This window comes from Pseudonaja textilis, chromosome 2, assembly GCF_049901715.1.
Source record: "Pseudonaja textilis isolate UNSWEBS1 chromosome 2, rPseTex1.2, whole genome shotgun sequence".
Lineage (NCBI taxonomy): Eukaryota > Metazoa > Chordata > Lepidosauria > Squamata > Elapidae > Pseudonaja > Pseudonaja textilis.
The window spans coordinates 120,078,449-120,096,635 of NC_141991.1; the positions used below are offsets into that span (position 1 = coordinate 120,078,449).

At 40.0% G+C, this 18,187-nt stretch overlaps 2 protein-coding genes across 7 annotated transcripts in view; one reads left to right on the top strand and one right to left on the bottom strand.

The window, feature by feature from the left end:
* The window catches only part of BPTF (bromodomain PHD finger transcription factor), an 80,772-nt gene extending 77,278 nt beyond the window's left edge, over positions 1–3,494 (top strand). For all 4 annotated transcript variants that reach the window (XM_026711223.2, XM_026711227.2, XM_026711224.2 and 1 more), the window contains one exon: positions 1,445–3,494. In XM_026711223.2, the coding sequence (XP_026567008.2) occupies positions 1,445–1,481 (37 nt within the window). In that variant the 3' untranslated portion in view covers positions 1,482–3,494. The remainder of the gene's footprint in view (positions 1–1,444) is intronic.
* Positions 3,495–7,917: 4,423 nt separating this feature from the next.
* Positions 7,918–17,912, bottom strand: C2H17orf58 (chromosome 2 C17orf58 homolog). Of its 3 annotated transcripts, none has more exons than XM_026711172.2 (6): positions 17,639–17,912; positions 15,480–15,620; positions 12,750–13,388; positions 10,657–10,740; positions 9,914–10,105; positions 7,918–8,232 (listed from the first exon to the last, which is right to left on the bottom strand). In XM_026711172.2, exons 1-6 carry the CDS (start codon positions 17,718–17,720, stop codon positions 8,042–8,044), a joined length of 1,329 nt encoding a protein of 442 aa, XP_026566957.1. In that variant the 5' UTR covers positions 17,721–17,912; the 3' UTR covers positions 7,918–8,041. The 3 variants fall into 3 exon arrangements, with proteins under 3 accessions (XP_026566957.1, XP_087781200.1, XP_087781201.1); XM_087925074.1 differs by having other exon boundaries at positions 12,750–13,392; positions 15,475–15,620; positions 17,639–17,905; XM_087925075.1 differs by lacking the exon at positions 17,639–17,912 and having other exon boundaries at positions 12,750–13,392; positions 15,480–15,566.
* Positions 17,913–18,187: the final 275 nt, after the last annotated feature.

Genomic DNA, 18,187 nt, shown 5'->3' on the forward strand with positions numbered 1-18,187 from the left:
ATCTGTTTAATGCCTTAGTCTCCAAATATTTCTAGCAGATCTGAGAAATGCAGCCCTAAGCTTGTTGATTCAATAATACTCATGCCCCAGTTAAAAAAAATGCAATCTAAATTAGAAGCAAGGCAGAAGTACATTTAAAGATTGATATAGTTATTTTTTTTAATCCATTCATATTGGTGATATGCCTAAATATCTGTTTAAATATTATAAGTGGTGTTCAAGTATTTGCTTTGAACTTAATCCTGTCCTTTGGTTCTTCTAAGTGATCAAATTATAGACCAGGGTGGGCAATTAACTCTCCCAAAGGGGTCACATGAGAAACTGGGACTGTTTTGGAGGGCTGAATCAACAAGGCTGTAAAGGTGGGTGGGCCCACACAGAAATGGGTGGGTGGGTGCAGAAACCAGCATCCTTCAAAACAAAAGCAATACGGTTTGTATTGCATGCCTAGCATACATTTATTTACATTTGATTTCTAATTTCCTATTAATTTCACACGGGCCAGACATGGACAACCAAAGGGTGAGATGTGGCCTACAGGCCATAAAATGTCCAGGTCTGTTTGAGACACATTCCTAGCGAAGGAAGGTCAATTTCAATGACATTTACTACCACACAGTGGTTATAAGGGATTGGAGGCAGAGTTGTTTTACTAAAAGATTGGGAATATCTGCTAGCAAAGCAGCACACACACACACACACACACACACACGTGTTGCTGTAATATCTGACCATGCTTCTTAAGTTTCCTCTGTCAAATAAATTATTTCAGGTTGCAGCTGAGCTGACAGTAGTTTATCACTTTTTCCTTTTTCGTATTTGCTTTCTTGTCAACATTAGATTGCTTGGCTGCAACTTCCACATTATGTCTGCTGCATTCTTTGTTTGCAGATAACTGATAGCTTTAGTTGAACTTCTAGCGAGACTCAGAATGGAATGACTATAACCTGTCATAGCTTACCTTTTCTTTTTAAAAAATGTATTGATGCAGAAGCAGTCACTTGCTAACAACCGTGGTAGAAGATGGTCAGTCATTTAATACTGTATCAAAACAAAGTCCGATAATAATAATAAAGCCCAAGGTGTTACCAGTTGTGTCCTCAAAGCAAACATTTCTGAAAGAGAATGATCAATTACCATAAGTGCTCTTCCACTAACAATAAACGTTATCCTCTTCCCAAAACAAAGTGATTTGCATGGCTGCTCTTTATCTGTGCTTGCCTCAGAGTGTTACGGGATGTTTTCAGATGCTAGAGCTGCATATGGTGTAAGTTCAGATCTGCCTCTGTGAAGGTGGAAAAAGTCTTGCTTTGTAACTGTTGTTGGTTTATAAAAGTTGGAAAAGAGAGCAGCAAATTGTGTGCACTCCCCACCAAGTAGTTGGATTTGGGCGCCTGCTTTGATGAAGGTTTTGATTACTTGTTCCCTTTTCTGCATCCTGCAGGTCTCATAACAACAAACTACAGTCGACAGCTTCTTAAAGTTCTACGTGTTATTGTACCACAAACCACAAGAATCTGGTTGCCTAAATTTTTTTAATTGGGGAGCCAGAGGTTTTTAGTCAGGGTGTCCTGACAAGTCTTGATGTAAACTGTGTTTTTATCAGTCACATCAGATTTATATTATTGGCTAATTTTGTCCAAAGGACGAAAGAATGAAAATCGGCAGAATCGTTTTCTTGTCAAGATCAAATTGTGCTGTTGTGGCAGAAACAGGAAAACATTTTGCTGAAGGACAGGAAAGAAAACAAGCAAGAGAAAACAAGATAACCATAAAATGGGGTCAAGTTCTAACTCCATGGAAATGCCACATCTGTTCTTCAGTGAAGAAGCTGGTTTATAAATTCCACACAGAGAACTTTAGACTGTATTTATTTATTGTTGCAAAAGGACGCTTTTTTTATTGCTGCCCTCATTTGTCAGCTGATTATTCCTCCCCCCCCGCCCCCCGCCTTATAAATCCAGCCCTGGTTGTATGTTACCCATTCTGTATCTTACCATGATTCCTGTAGGTAAAAGTACAAGATGACCTCTAGATGTCTTTTCTTTCTATGAAAGGAGCTGCTATGTACACATGTGCACAAACCAACTGGGAATCAACATTGAGTTTATCGTTCACGGTAGAGGAAACCAATTAAGCTTGCATTAAAGTTGGGCGAAGTGGTCATGGACTACAGACTTTGTTGCCTTGAATATAAAAAGTAGAATATCATTTACTCTGCAATGGACTGATCTGAGTAAAATCTATTTGAAGGTATCTTGTTTGTAAACATTTGTCAGATTCTAACTTTTTTTCTTTTTGTATTAAAAAAAAAAATCAAAACATGGATGTATATGAAACAAATAAATGGAGATCATTGTTCTCTCCACATATGTAGGTGTCGTTTGAATGTTCACTAACATGTTTGTGAGGTTTGTTCTTATGTGTAAGATCCTCAGAGTACAGAAGGGAAATGCGGGAAAGGGAAAGCAGGGACAAAGTGGCCCTAAACGTGTGATTCTATTTGTTTTTAATCGACTATAATAAAATTCTTCTTCAGCAGCAGTTGGTTTCTGACTATTACACCTATTTTAACTAGATTTTGCACTAATTCAGAATTTTTGCCCTTCGATGATCTGGAATTTATCTGATTATGGATAAACTTCCCTTGGGTTTAACCTCACCCTGCTATGCAAAAATCTTTTCTGTTAATTTTATTAGACATTGCTACCGTTCACACTTTTCTTATAAGTACAGGCTCAGGTGTACAGATAATATAAGGTTAATTTTCTCTAAGAAAGCTTCTGCTTTTGTACATAGATGCTATCATTTAATCCATATGAATTCGAAAGGAAGTTAATGTTCAGTGTGAGACCATCCATTTATGTTTCTTAGACAGTAGGAAGAAGAGTATTTGTGTGCTAGGGTATATTGTCTTAGGACTTTTTTCAAAGAGATGCTACATATTGTATGCATTATGTTTATAAAAGAAGGACTTTTCCAAATTTAATCCTACAAATACTGCCTCTTCATCATATTTCTTTATTACTCATACTTATGGCTGACCTTGAAAAACCATGATGAGAACTTTCCTACTTATAGGCAATAGATCATTGTTTTTAACAGATTGTGACAAACTGAAAAGTAACTCTTTTTGTACATAATAGGACATTTCATCTTAGACAAATAAAATAATGTTGGACCTCAGATTTGGTGGAGTTCCTAATGAAACATCATTTGTTTAGAATAAAATATGTAGCGCTTGGCATTGCCATACTGTGCAGAAATTCTTTGAAGTTTTTCATATTAATTATGAATGAGGAAAATGCTACTTTCATACACTTTTTACCAAGCCTCATCATTTTTCCTACTGCTTTGTAATATATGAAGACAATTCTTAGCTGTACCAACTATGGTAATTTTTAGTTTTTTGAAAAACTTTATTTATGAGCCAGTGTAATGTGTGTACATTTTAAATACCACTTCTGTAAAAGGAATAAAGAAATTATACTTTACTCAGTTTTTAAATGAAACAATGTGCAGAATACTTTTTTTTTCTGATCACTTCATGCCTCACTAAAATCACTCACTGGGTATCAAGTGTCACAGACCAAATGAGCTCAATTTTTATTCACAGTTCCTCAATCAAATGGAAATATTTGGTGTTACAGCTACAAACTTCCAAACACTCATTTACTGCTTTGTTTTTGTAATGAGACGTAAGCTGGAATTGTACTGTCTTGAACAGCTGCAAAATATTTGTACCACTATTGGCAAAATGCTCAGTTTAAACTGGATAAGGTAAGAAAGCTCTCTGAATTGCTGCTCTGGATGCCTGAACTGGACATATGATTAACCCTTTATTTTAATTTTTGATTAAATTAAAACCATTAAATTGGAAAGCATTTTATCCAGGTGAATTACTTAATGTGTGACATGCTTTTAGATACATGATAGTTTTATTCACTATAATTTTCTCTCAGAAACACACAAATGCACATACTAGCTTTGTTGAAATAAATGTTTTCCAATGTTTTATTAATGATTGCTACTTATTTTAACAGAAAATAATATTTGCTTCAGTTTCTAGAATCCTTTTGTGAACAAACCACATGGTAGTATATGCAATCTATTTGCTCTCATTTTCCTTCTATTTAAATCTCGGATGGATTCTTTCACACAGTGACTAAAATAGCAATCCTGGCTTATCACATACTTTAAAGTATCATTGCTTTTATACCTGCTTTTGCAAATAACAAACCTGGATAATAAACAATAATTCCTGGTTTATATATTTAGCTGGCTACACTAGCAGAAGAAGCTAAGGCAAGAAGCAAACTTTGGACTGGAAGATTTTTACAAATTGCTGTACTATTGGCAGAGGTGGGTGAAGCAAACCACCTTGGAAAAGACTAGTGACCTAGATCAGTGGTCCCCAACCTTCTGGGCACCAGGGACTGGTTCCATGGAGAATGTTTTTTCCGTGGACCAGAAGGGATGTGGTTTTGCATGCTGCCTACATCCCACAAATGGGACTTCGCTTGTTTGTGCAGACCTGTTGTTGGCATGCCACAGACTGGGGGTTGGGAAACCGTGAATTAGGGCATCTATTTTCTGGATTCAGGTCTGAATATTGAACAGAATTGGTCTCCACTGTTCTGCAACTCTTACATTTGCTGGAATGTGGCTTTTGATACCACTGAGTCAGTTATCCTCATGAAATGGCTCTAGGCAAGAGATCAGGAGCATTTTTATGGAGTAGCTTAGTATAGGGAGATTATAAATCAGCAGTTGCCTTGAAGCAGATTCATTGCTGTTTTTTTTTTATGAAGTTTTTAATGAATTTTAAGATAGCAGCCCTCAATCTTTAGGGCTTGGTGGTCTGGCAGAGGGGAAGGGGAACCAGTCTGCCGCTTGTGCAAGTCAAGCTGCATGTATGCACACCAACCCACCATTCATGCAAATTGAGCTGCCCACACCTGTACACTAGCTAGCTACTCATGGGGCCGGTTCCAAACAGGTCATGGCCCAGTAAGGGGTCATCGCCCAGGGCTTGGGGATCCCTAAGGGACTGCTGGTGAAAAAATACCATGCAAAGCTGCACCCAAAGTGAATTACTTTTAGCTACCGTACGTTTTTAAAGCTGAACTGAAAACTATTTCCTAATTTTTAAATACTCCAATCTCACCCACGTTAATATACAAATGTGTATACTCCAATACAGCATTTGTGAATACATAAATGTTGTAGACTTCAATGCAATGAAACATGGAATTACCATTGCCAAAGAAAATAATAGCTGTTGTTATGCACAAAACCATCATTTCCTTTTAAAAACATTTAACAAGACTCAAAAGGTAGAAAAAACAAAGAAATGTGGCTCATTTATACCATATATAAAAGACTTGAGGCAGGTTTTTTTTAAATTTCTGATGCTTTAAAAATATGAAAAACAGTACCGTATTATATTAAGGAATCATTTGTAACTTGAGAAAAAGAACAGCATTTCCCTAGACCTAAAACAATTCCTTGCTAGGCCTTAACTTTTCTTCTCCTCAGGTAGAAAGGCTGCTTTTGCCAGTCCTTTATTAATAGACTAAGTCTCTCAATCTATGATTCTGGAACAGTGAGAAATTATCTACCTATTACAGACCAGTACTAAATAGACTTTTTTCCAGACATAATTTTGTAAAATTCATTGAGAGACTGTGTGGAGAGACTGGGGAAACTGAGGCAAGGAAGTCACTGTCAGCTTCAAGCATATACATAACCTACAGTAGGAGAATAATACTGATAAATTGCACAGAGCTCTCACTTTGTAAACTAGAGTTGATATAGGCTTGGGTTGCAGCTTAAACAAATTTCCCTTTCAGTTGTGAGAATTAGAAGCTTCCACAAGTAGTAGCTGTATTTGTATAGGTGATTTAGGTATGCAATAGGAAACTGATTGCTCCATTTGAATTAGATCATTATTGTGAAGTGCTTTTAAAACATTCTTAAGCCCTACAGTACATAAACGTTACTAATTGTCTCAGAGCCCTTGGGCTGAGATCCCCAATTTCTATGGATTGACTTCCTTTTTGCTAGAAATTCAGCATCGCATGGATGGCACAGCATAGGTTTTGGGAAATATAAAATTAGACTCTGAGCCTTTCTTATCTATGGAACATATTTATGGATCCATGGGAAAACCTTACAATCATGTAATGAACACACTGTGCTTCCTCACATTAAAGAGAGGCAATTTTAATTCTAGACAAGAACAAAGTGACATGCAAGTGAAACCTGTGAATCAAAGCTTTCATGTGATTGACATCCAATAATTTTTAAAACTTCATACATTGGTTGTTAGCATAATTTAATAGTATTTCAATTGAATATTTTTTAACATTACAACTACTCTTTTTAAAACTGGTGCTGTAGATTTCCTCCTACAAAAAAAAGCTTGTAATGGAAGTCTCGCACAGACACAAACATACCGGTAGATGTATCTGTTAAATACAGAAAGCAAAATAAGGAAATGAATGCGAAAATAAATTGGACACAAGCTACTTCCCCTCTTCCTCCTACTTACAGGCTGCTTCCAGGAAATTTATTTTGTGATAATAAAGAGCTTTCATTGAAGACACTGAAAACTTTTCATCGGAAAAGTTTCGGCACTGACATAACACCATATGGACTTAATATTTCCTGCTTCTGTTAGAAATACATGAACCTGTTTGAAATCCTAATATCTGAAGTGAAGAGGCATTTATTAAGATTTTGCTTGTACTGTGTTAAAAGCTCCTAAATGATTCCAGGCACAGCTGGCTGGGTAAATGATAGAGAATGATTAGATTCTCTAATGATAGAGAATGCCAATGACTGTGTCTTTTAGATTATTAAAGCAAGTACTTTCATGCTAAATTATTCCAGCCCACAATTCATATGCTCATTGTCATTGGTGTCTGCATTTTTCCAGCCATTTCAGTGTTCCTCCTCCTAGTTTTTACAATTCTGATAATAATATTGTAATTAGTTGTAGGAGCATTAACAACTTTTATTACATCGCTGACATTCTTGTCAGATAGCATTTACATTTGAATTCACATCATTTATATAAGTATCTCTCACAACGTTTGAATGCTTTACTTCTATGTTAGCAATAGCATTTATGAACCCATTAATAAAACTAGCCAACCATTTGCTAACACTTTACATATTTAGTTTGTATCACATTTTCCTATTTTTTTTTTTTTACAGTTGTGAAAGCCACAATTTAAACTTTAGAAATGAATGCAGAACCACAGGAAACACTTCACTTAGTGGCCATTTGAAGTGATGATGCTCCTATGAACAGGGACTTGCAACCTGGTTTCAAAGTTCCAACATCAGTCCGTCCCCCACCCTCCGTCCCCCCGCAATCACATGCCTGTGTTTTGTATGCTCAGCAACCGGCCCACATTTATACAGCTATGTGCAGTGCCCTGTGGTCATGTGACTGCGATTTACAACAGTTTTGCCAGAAATTAGCATTTACTTCTGGTTTCCAGCAAAAAAAAAAAAAGGCCCAAGTAGACAATGGGTTCATTTAATGACTATGGCATTTGCTTAATAATCATTCCAAAAAAAGGTAAAAATGAGTCAGCTGATGACTCATGACTGTCATGACATATGACTGTAATTCCTAATGTCAATTACAGTCATAAGGCAAGGACCATCTGTACTGATGTTGTGGAATAGAATTATTAGCTAGGAGCTAATGATAACCATGATGTATATAGAAGATAATCCCTAAAGGTACCTGGAAAAGCATTTGATGAGTGACTGGTTGACTTCGATCTGACCAAGCAGATCAGTTAATAGAGATTAATTACAGGGAGTAAATATCATGCCTTGATAACTGGGTGAAAAGATTAAGAGGCTTCAGCAGGCTCCAGTTCCTTGTTTAATAGCAAAAGCAAGCGATTTCTCAGACCAAAAGTCTTATCAGCCTGTAGCAAAACCAGAGAACACTTTTTTATCTACCTGTTACTCTAAAACTGCTTTCAGATCCAGAGAAAGTGATGGCTGAGTTGCCTTCTCATCCACACTTGGACCGAGCTGCCCCTTGAACCTTTTGATCCCGCCTTCTGTTGAACCTCTTCATGTAGCTGTTGCCTCTGCAAAGCAGCCCATCTCCCGGCCTCAGGCGGCCCCTTACACGCTCCTGCAGAACCGCAGGCAGTTGCCTTCTCCGGTGATAGAGGTGGCCCATCACAATGTACCTGCCGCCTGCAAAATAAGAAAAGCTAAATCTCAGAAGCGCCTCTGGAACATGTTTATGCGCAAGGGGAATAAGGTCACCCATTTCCGATTTAAGGTTCTTGCCCATAGAAAATAATATCCTTCAATCCTTCTCTCTGCAGCATTTCCCCTCTTCAATCCTAAGGATAGGAACTAAGGTAAACAGCACAACTCTTCATTCTGAACTTCTTGGGGCCATATTATAAAACTGGGCTGCATAATCTGCATAATCACTGAGGACAATGGGACATTTCCATAAGGGACTTCTTCATCTCCATACTAGGCCTGTCATTTCCCATTAATTGCACAGCTTGTTAGTATACGCTGAATGCAGCAGATTCCATGGAATGAAGGAGAGTTGGCTATCTTCATTGTAGCCCTTTTTTGGACAGTTTCTGGAAAGATTTGTTGTAACTCCCTGCCACTGAGTCTAGTTTGGTTTGGATGTATCTCTGAGAGTTCCTTCCCCTTACTTGCTACCAATTAAAGATGTTAAGGCTTGCAGTAAAAGTAGAACAAAAAGAGAAGAGCAGTCTATTTGTTGTTCTTTGACCCAGATTCATGAATAACAAGGATTTTTTCTCCTTCAACCTCCATCCTCTTTTCATTTTGCATTGTTTCTTAAATTGCAAGCCTGCAAGAAAAAAAGGATTTTTAGTGGCCAGCTGCATTTAGACACTGCACACACTAATGAGTAGATCCTTCCTTCCTTTCCTTCCTTCCTTTTTTCTTCCTGCTCTTCCACCCTTCCTGATGGCCCTGAGCTAGGATGTGTCAGACTTTGGAAGGTTGTTTGGCTGGGGAGTTTTGGGAATTGGAATCCATATATCTTGAAGTTGTGAAGGTTAAGAAACACTGATCTAGAGAACAAGTGCTTAAGTTCCCAATTCAATGTGATTTGAGGGGGTAAGAATTACAGAAAAGGCCTTCCCAGTTTTGTAATTACTATGTGGAATACTATACGTTGCCCTTGGTGATAAGCTTGGCCCCTTACATTTGACCTTTACAGAGCTTCTAAAGAGACATTGGCAGCTGGGTGGCATCCAAGATAGAGAGCGAGAGAGAGTTGATAGATGAAATGGATGGTAGGTAATAGATAGATAGAGATGATAGATGACGGAGATAAAGATAGAGCTAGATAGAGGTAGGAAAGAGGTAGAGATTGAAAGAGATGAGAGGTGATAGATAGATAGATAGATAGATAGATAGATAGATAGATAGATAGATAGATAGATAGATAGATATAGATAGATAGATAGATAGATGATAGATAGTTGAGAGAGAGAAAAGAGATAGAGATGAGATGGATGGATAGACGATAGATGTAGAGATGGTAGATATAGATAGATTAGACTAATAATGGATGGAATCTGAACAAGGAGAGATTTAACCTGGAAATAAGGAGAAACTTTCTGACAGTGAGAACAATCAACCCATGGAACAGCTTGCCCTCGGAAGTTGTGGGAGCGCCATCACTTGAGACTTTCAAGTAGAGATTGGACTGCCATTTGTCAGAAATGGTGTAGGGACTCCTGCTAGATGACCTACAAGGTCCCTTCCAACTCTGATTATCTGTTATCTGTTATGAGAAAGAAAGAGAGCGGGGGGAGAGGGAGAGAGAATGATAGAGAGAGAGAATGATAGAGATTAGGAGAAAGACTCTATTTACCAAGTTGAAAGTCTGGACAGTGTGTGCTACAATTCAGGGCATCCACAACAAGCATTTGAACTCGAAAGAAGTAGCCATCAGGGTTGAGGAACAGCCGATTTGTCTTGTAGAGTCCATTGTTGTTCACCAGCATGGTCACCAAATACATTCCTTTGTATATCATGGCAATATCATGAACGATTCCATTCACCACTTTTTATAAAGAAAAGAGTAGAAAATTAAGTGGGTTGCTGCCCTTAACTGTGCAATGAAGGAAGGCTATCTCTAAAACCATTGCAGTATATAAACCACTTTCAGTGTGCATGCAATATTGTTAAAATGCCATTAAGTACTGTGAGAATGTGGAAAAGGAAATGTCCTCAGCATTTCGTAAGAGCATCCTCGAACAAGCAAGATCTTTTAAGCACTGTAAAATTTATTTTTGCTTATTCCTAGCTTTCTCATGTATATTTTGAATCTGGTTCATAATAAATCTATCCTAGCAGTGGTAAACTTGCAGCATTTAATCCAACTGAATTTAATAGAGTCTAAAACAGTATACAGTACAGTTAAATTGGATGTTATCTCTATCCCCAATTTTGAAAGGAAGAGAATAAATTCTACTCTCTGGCCCACTGAGATGATTTATTTGATAGCCCTATGAAACGATTGCCAAAAATACTTGGAAAAGAAATTATATTTACAAGTAACATGAATACACAGACTGCATAAACTATGCCCACCAGTTAACAAGATCATCTTACCAAATTCACTGCTACAGTAAGCCTCTATTTCCTCAGGTTCCCTCTTGCAACCAGTCAAGCATACTTCTAGATTGTCAACATGATCTATAATAAATCCAAAATGTACAGAAGTGAGTATGGGGGTATGTGGGGAGAAAAGGATCCACCTTAATAATTACAATAATCAAGCAATGAAACACATGGATAAATTGATCTCTGACGACTCTTAGTTACTTCTAATATGGCTCAGAGAGCCTCAAGCTTCTAGTATTCATCAGCTATACCTTAGCTTATCAGAGAGCTGCAACTTATAAAAGTAGTCCTTGGTTAATGACTAGTCGCTTAGTGACCAAATTTACGATGGACACACTCCCCCCAACAAAGTATTTACAATCTGGTTTTGGAGTTCCCATGTCTGTATGCCCTCCCATGGTCATAAGACCACATTTCATGCTCTTGGCAGCTGGCTCACTTTTATGGCCTGTTGCAATGTTCCATAGTCACATGACCATGATTTACCTTTTCTGTTGGTTTCTGGCCTTTTTAACCAGTTTCCTGCAGAAAAATGCCCATAAGAATATATTGATTAATGACTGCTACCAAAAAAAAAGCCATAAAATGGGGTCCGATCATGTGGGTGCCTTAACTTAAGACCACCATGGCTTACAATGGAAATTCCAAGATCCGTTATGTTTGCAAGTCAAGGACCATTGCATGCCTCTTGTTTCTGAGTCAAAAGTAGAACCCCAAAATCCAATATTTTTAGGAAACTCTGATGGGAGGTTGACAGATGATTAAAATTTGCAAATGATTTTCTGCTCAGAAAACATGATCTAAAATGAATAGAACAGAAAAATAGAATAACAGAGTTGGAAGGGACCTTGGTCTTCTAGTCCAACCCCCTGCTTAGGCAGGAAACCCTACACCACTTCTGGCAAATGGTTATCCAACATCTTTTTTAAAACTTCCAGTGTTGGAGCATTCACAACTTCTGGAGGCAAGTTATTCCACTGATTAATTGTTCTGTCAGGAAATTTCTCCTTGGTGCTAAGTTGCTTCTCTCCTTGATTAGTTTCCACCCATTGCTTCTTGTCCTACCCTCAGGTGCTTTGGAGATGACTGTGATTGGTTCTGTCTCAATTTTAACGAGCAAATAAATGCCTACATTCATACCTCTAGTCCAATTACCATAGTGAGCAAAGCTGACTTCTTGGATGGTAGGTGAAGATCTCAAGTGTCCTCTCCCAAAAACCTTCAGGACCTCCACAACTTAACCTTGCTTTCTGTCCTGGGATAGCAGCTCCGTAATTCCTGCCACTACCGCTATCTTCTATGGGAATGCCTAAAGTGTCAGTTTCCCGCAGGTTCCCTCCTAACAGCCAGTATGTAGAGAGGTTGGGTATTCCAACTGTGCTGATGTTCTAATGATTTAAAAGGGTACAAATGAAATAGTTTTGCTATAGCACTGCTTCCTGGCTGTATAGCATCTGAGTTTGTGACTAGAACTATCCTGTTATCTCCCCTGCCCTCCAGGAGGTAACCTAATGTCACAGGTGATAAAGGAGGGGAAAAACACATTATTTTTAAAGAATAGAAAAAATATAAAAGTGCAAATATAAAAGTTTGTTAAGTGCAAAAATTTATAATTATAAATATATAAATATGCAGTGTTGAAGGATCTGGAATGCTGGTGGTCCTCATCTTACAATCACAATTGAGCCCAAAATTTCTGTTGTCAAGGGAAACATTTGTTAAGTGAGTTTTGTCCCATTTTATGACCTTTCTTGCCACAGTTCTTAAGGGAATCACTGAAATAATTAAGTTAGTAACCTGGTTGTTAAGTGAATCTGGCTTCCCTTCTGACTTTGCTTGTCAGAAGATCGCAAAAGGTGACCACATGATCACGGGACACAGCAACCGACATAAATATGAATCCGTTGCCAAGCATCCAAATTTTGAGCACATGACCATGGATGCTGCAAAGGTCGTAACTGAGAAAAATGGTCATACGTCACTTTACCCAGTGACGTCATAACTTTGAACAGTCACTAAATGTGCTGTTGTAAATTGAGGAGTACCTATTTTGATTGATTACATGCCATCGAGCTGCTTACCAATCTTAAACGTGCTGAAGCCTTTCATTAAGCTCGGAGTCTGTCTGTTTGTGAGCCAATAGGGTTTAGCGATATCCCGGAAGAAACCATGGAATTTGTGGTAAGGGTTTTTCTTCCCAGGCCGGTTGAGGTGATTCAAGTCACCAGAGCGTTGACCAACATTTGACCCTGTGTTTTTCAACGTAGATGCTTCCGCCAGAAGTCTGCCTTGGCAGTGGGGATATCCAGGCGGATGGAAGTAAGTAGACATGCTGTTGGCAGATTTCAAGCGGAGCCGGTTTCTGCTGATTTGGTTCCTTTGACTCAGGTAAGCGGTAGGGAGAGATGCCTCCTCATGACTGAGGGAAGGAAGGCCTTTGGCATCCTGAAAGGACTGCTTCCTTAAGCCTGTCTGATTCTCCACTGATTTTTTCATATTTTTCCTTTTATCCAAGAGTACCTGGAATGTGTTTAATGCTTTCACTTCCAAGGGATTCCACTCATCTCGAGGTAGGAACTGGTCCTTTGGGTGCTCAGCCCTCTCAATGTAGCTAATGCTGCTACCTTGAAGAGACTTGTTCTGGGGAGGAGTGGCACCCCCAGACCCATAAGCATCCTTGTTGAATGTCTTCATCGATTTTCCAGCGTGAGGCAGTGTCCCTGTCTTCCAAAACACACATACACACACACACACACACAAACAAAAGAGAGACTTTAAAGGATGAGAAATAACAGATAACAGATAATCAGAGTTGTAAGGGACCTTGTAGGTCATCTAGTCCAATCCCCCCACACGAGCAGACCCTACACCATTTCTGACAGATGGGAGTCCAATCTCTTCTTGAAAGCGTCCAGTGATGAAGCTCCCACAACCTCTGTAGGCAACTTCTGTTCCATGGGTTGATTGTTCTCACTGTCAGAAAGTTTCTCCTTATTTCCAGGTTAAATCTCTCCTTGATCAGCTTCCAATCATTATTCCTTGTCTGGCCTTTGGATGCTTTAGAAAATTGCCTGACCCCCTCCTCTCTGTGGCAGCCCCTTAAATATTGGAAGACTGTTATAAATGAGGGGTCCTTGGTGCTCTCTGAGTTGAAATGAGATCTGATGAGAACAATGGTCTATCATGTGAGTTCTGAAAGCTCAACAATATTATGGGGCCTTCCTCACTGAAGTCTTCCTTGAAAAGACAATCTTAGTTTAAAAAAAAATGGAAATAAAAGCTGTGTTTGTGAGAAGCGGGTTGGACAGGAGAGCAATGGGTGCAGGATTTTGAATGTGAGAAGTACTTGTCCTTTTATTTACTAATTGCAAAGACTTTGAATTGGGACAGGCAATATATTTACACAATTTAAGCATTGTGTGACTTTGTGCTCCTGAACTATCTGGGTGATCTGGTATATGTCAGAATTGGCCTTTTCCTATCCTGCCTCTCCTTTGTCTTCTTTGCACAGCACATTGAGATACTTGAAATAGTCCATCTAAGGCGGTAACGCACTGTGGCAATATCTCAGCAACGGCTGGGACTGGCTTGACTTTGTGACAATACTTCATTTCCAAAGCCATTCTTAGTCTTAGCCATTAACATCAGAGTGAAATCTCAGAATCAAATAACTACAAAAGGCAATACTCCAGTAGACAACACAAAGTCTCATCAGCCATCTTGATCATTCCTGTCTGGGAGGACTGAGAGTTGTGCAACAAATATGGAGGGCAGATTTGCTTCCAGATTGAGGAAGACTGAAGATGTATAGCAAGCCCACCCAGATATGCCAAACTTGGAAGGTGAACCACAAGGAATGTTCTGACATCTTTCAGCTAAGGCTTCATTTCCACAAGGAGGGAGGAGGCAGCTCTGCAGTGGTCACACAGGAGCATGAAGATCTAACATTTTTCCCCTGTTTGTGTTACAAATTAAAAACACAATTTATAAACAAAATTGTTTCTAAAAAAAGAAAACTGGATGTCCAGGGAGCATCCGGGGAGCAGGGTTCACATCATATCCTGGTCTCAGTGTTTAAATGTATCTGACAAACATGATGTTTAATTTTCCCATCCATGGGAAGCTTTGTGGAGGTTTGTTGACAATGTCATTTGCGTTATTTAAGGCCTGTCACCAGCTTTGCATGGGTGATGGATAATTATTTAGACTTAAAGGCAAAAACAGTTGTTCAAATACTCTCCAAAAGACCTTGAATCTACCTTAGATCATGTTTATTCAGATGGCATGTTTACGGGTGTGACATCTAAAGCAAGAATGTTTAAGACTGCACCGCTAATGAACTTGAATTTATGGAATATGCAGCAGGATTCTCAGTTTCTAAAACTACCATCTATAGGTTTCTTTTTTCCTTTTTAATTTGTAAATAAAATTTACATGTCTTGAAGTTTGTCCACTTAGCTCTCCTAAGCAAATTAGATACTGTAAATTATAAACTTCTTCAGCAGATATATGGTGGGTTTAAAAAAATATCCTTGTTGTAGCAAACTACCTTATTTTTTTGCAACAAGCATGGGAATCATGAAATATGGTTGACAAAGTAAAGAATGATTATTATGACTACCAGTTTCATTTTCCACACACAAATTTCTTTAACCAAGTGGTTCAGTACATTGAAGCTGAGATTTTCCCAGGCAGAAGAGCAAATGGTGGTTGCTTCTCTGTAGTCATTCCAACTTTTCTTTCCCACCTGGGATGCCATTTGTCAGTAAATTGAATTTTTGATTCTAAATATATATACAAACAAACCTTACATGGTTGGCTCAGGGTTCCTATGGCTGATTCTGATGGTTGGTTCAAGTCCATTTCCCAAGTCTCCTGTCTGTTGACTTCATCATTTATTTGTCTCTTTCCCATGACAACAGCTGGTGAGAACAAAGATTGCCCCATCTCGCCTGTGAAAGCAGAACATTGCCATGAAGTGAAGGAAGATTAATGTGAAGCTGTGGAGAGTTCAGTGCTGCAGGCAGCTTTTTCACCTCAACATGTTCCTTTCTGTTCATCTCTCCACCCCATCAACTTCATTCTGCTTTGATCAACCAAGCCTTTCATTTCTGTTGTGCCTGGGATGATCACTCTCATCACAAAATTTGAAGGGCGAGAGATGAAAGATTAGATTTCCATAAAATGCTGATTTATTTATGTTAATATTGCATAAGAGAAGGTTCTTATGTAGGCACTATCCATTACCCCATTTATAATACAAGATATATTAGTTTATGTTTTATATCTGCGAAGCGTGTTGTGGTGTATGAATAAGAAACAATCAGAACAGCTTTAGTTTCTCTCACAGGGTTGGTTGACTTTAATGAACTACACAGCTAGACTGGAAAAAACCAAGCAATGTTCTGTAAGATTTAGGACATAGAAATTAGGAGATATCTGGATTTAAGGTACAATTCAGCCACCAGACACAAACCTTCAACTTAACTTAGGTTGCTGGATGGCTGAAAAAGAAAAAAAATGAATCATGTCATGAAATGGTTGGGAAAAAGCCAGAATAAAGGAGTACAATACTGTAATGAGAATACCCCTAAATATTTAATGGATAACTAATTACCTACTCACTGCCTTATTTGTTTTGGTTAATTACTTCTGGGCAAGAGAGAAAATATAGCCTGATGGACACTATTTTAGACTAACTAGGATTGCTTAAATCACTGGTTAGTTTATTATTAAATGGAGAGAGGTCTGGAATCTGGGCAGTTAAGAATAATGTCACAAAATGAATTTAAGTGACTGGCATCTGAGTTCAGGGCATGTTTATTCAGAAACAGGCCTAGTCAAATTCAATAGAGATCAGTCCGGCATTGTCCAAGATTGCAACTTTCATCGAATGCAGGAGAGATTAACATTCCCTCCACCCTCTTTCAAAAAAGAAGGTCACCATTTTTTTTTCTTTAAAAGTCACATCAATTTACATAGCAGTAATGTAACATAGAATTTGATTATTCATGTATCATATTTAAGAACCACCCTTCTCCCTCCCAGAGGGATGCACCTGCCTCTTTCACTCCCTCCCCTTCTACAGCTCAACAACCAAGACGAAAAATGGTTGCTTTTGACAGCAGTTAAGAGGCCAGACTAGAAACCAGGGAGACAGTTAGTTCTAGTCCTGCCTTAGGCAGGAAAACAGCTGGGTGATTTGGGGCCAGCCATTTTCTCTCAGCCCTAAGAAGGCAGCAATGGCAAACTGCTGAAAAACCTGGCCAAGAAAACTTTAGGGACTTGTCCAGGCAGTCTCCAAAAGAAAAAGAAAATCTTTTTGAATTTCCTTCTCTCTCCCCCATTTACTGCAAGGAAAATCAAGTTCCGTCTGATTTGCCCCCCCCCCCCCCTTCCCAATCCAGGTCCACCCTCTCATCCGAAGGGGCTCTCGCCTCAGTGAACGGAAGAAAGGACGCCAAACCTCCGTCTCTTTCTCGTCCCACCTGCCGCCTCCCGAGCTCTTCTTCCAACCCATCCACCTACCCACCCGGGTTTCCCGAGGGTCAGCCCTCCGCGAGCCGAGCGCACCCCGAAAACACGCTCGGTCGGGGGCAACAACCCCTGGATAGACGGCGAAGCCCACCTTCTCCCCAAGGAAAATACGAAGGTGCGTGGGGCAGGGACGGGAGACAGTTTTGGGGGAGAGGGTTGAAGCGACGAGGCAGCTCCGCAAGGGGAGTGGGGGGGGGAGGCAAAGAACCTACTTTCGCCCGCCTTCCCGCCCGCCAGCCGCGGTCTGGTCCTCGGGCGCGTCCAGAGGGCTGCGGAGCCCGGCAGCCCTTCTCAGGACTCTGAGGAGAGGCGCTGCCCCAGCCCGGAGAAAAGGCGGCGGCGCCTCTGAGGACAAATTTGGCGGCGGGGCGGGCGGGGAGGGGCTGCCTCGGATCGACCTCCCCGTCCCACCTGAGCCTGGGGCAAGACTTACCTGCTACCTCAGAGGAAGAGAGCGAAGAAGAGGAGGAGGAGGCCAAGGCGAAGCACAGGAGCCAGGCAGCTTCGAGTGCCATTGCACTCTATCTCTCCTTCTCTTTCTCCCCCTTTCTTTTTTTTTCTCCTCCCCGCCTCACTCTTGCCCTCCTTCTCCCGTTTCTCTCTCTCTCTCTCTCTCCCTGCCTCGCCCACCTCTCTTTTTCCCTTTCTCCCCCCCTCCGTCTGTCTCTTCTCCCTATCTCCCTCTTTTGTTTTTCTTTTTTTCTCCCTCTTTCCCCGTTCTCTTCCTTTCCCTCCCTCTCTCAATCCTCCCTTCTCTTTTTCTCCTTCCCTCTCTCCGTCTCTCTCAGTTTTGGCCCTCTCCGCCCGCCCCCATGCTAATGAGAGGCATCCTTGGGGAAAACGGGACTCGGTCCTTGACGAGAGCTGAGGAACCAGATCAAATTGGGCTCCAAGTCCCGGCCACCCTCCCTGGCTCCTTTCAACCCCACCCCGTTATTTCTTAGCTTTCGGCAAGCCGGTGAGGGACGGTAGTCCGATTTCG

What these genes read in the sequence shown, in the direction of transcription:
- C2H17orf58 (XM_087925074.1), bottom strand. Translation starts at nt 17,720, where the DNA reads ATGGCACTCGAAGCTGCCTGGCTCCTGTGCTTCGCCTTGGCCTCCTCC. An exon ending in CTTCAGCACGTTTAAGATTG is followed by an intron (nt 10,741 to 12,749) that starts GTAAGCAGCTCG and finishes GATTTATTATAG; the next exon opens with ATCATGTTGACAATCTAGAA. An exon ending in CTGTCCAGACTTTCAACTTG is followed by an intron (nt 8,233 to 9,913) that starts GTAAATAGAGTC and finishes CTTATTTTGCAG; the next exon opens with GCGGCAGGTACATTGTGATG.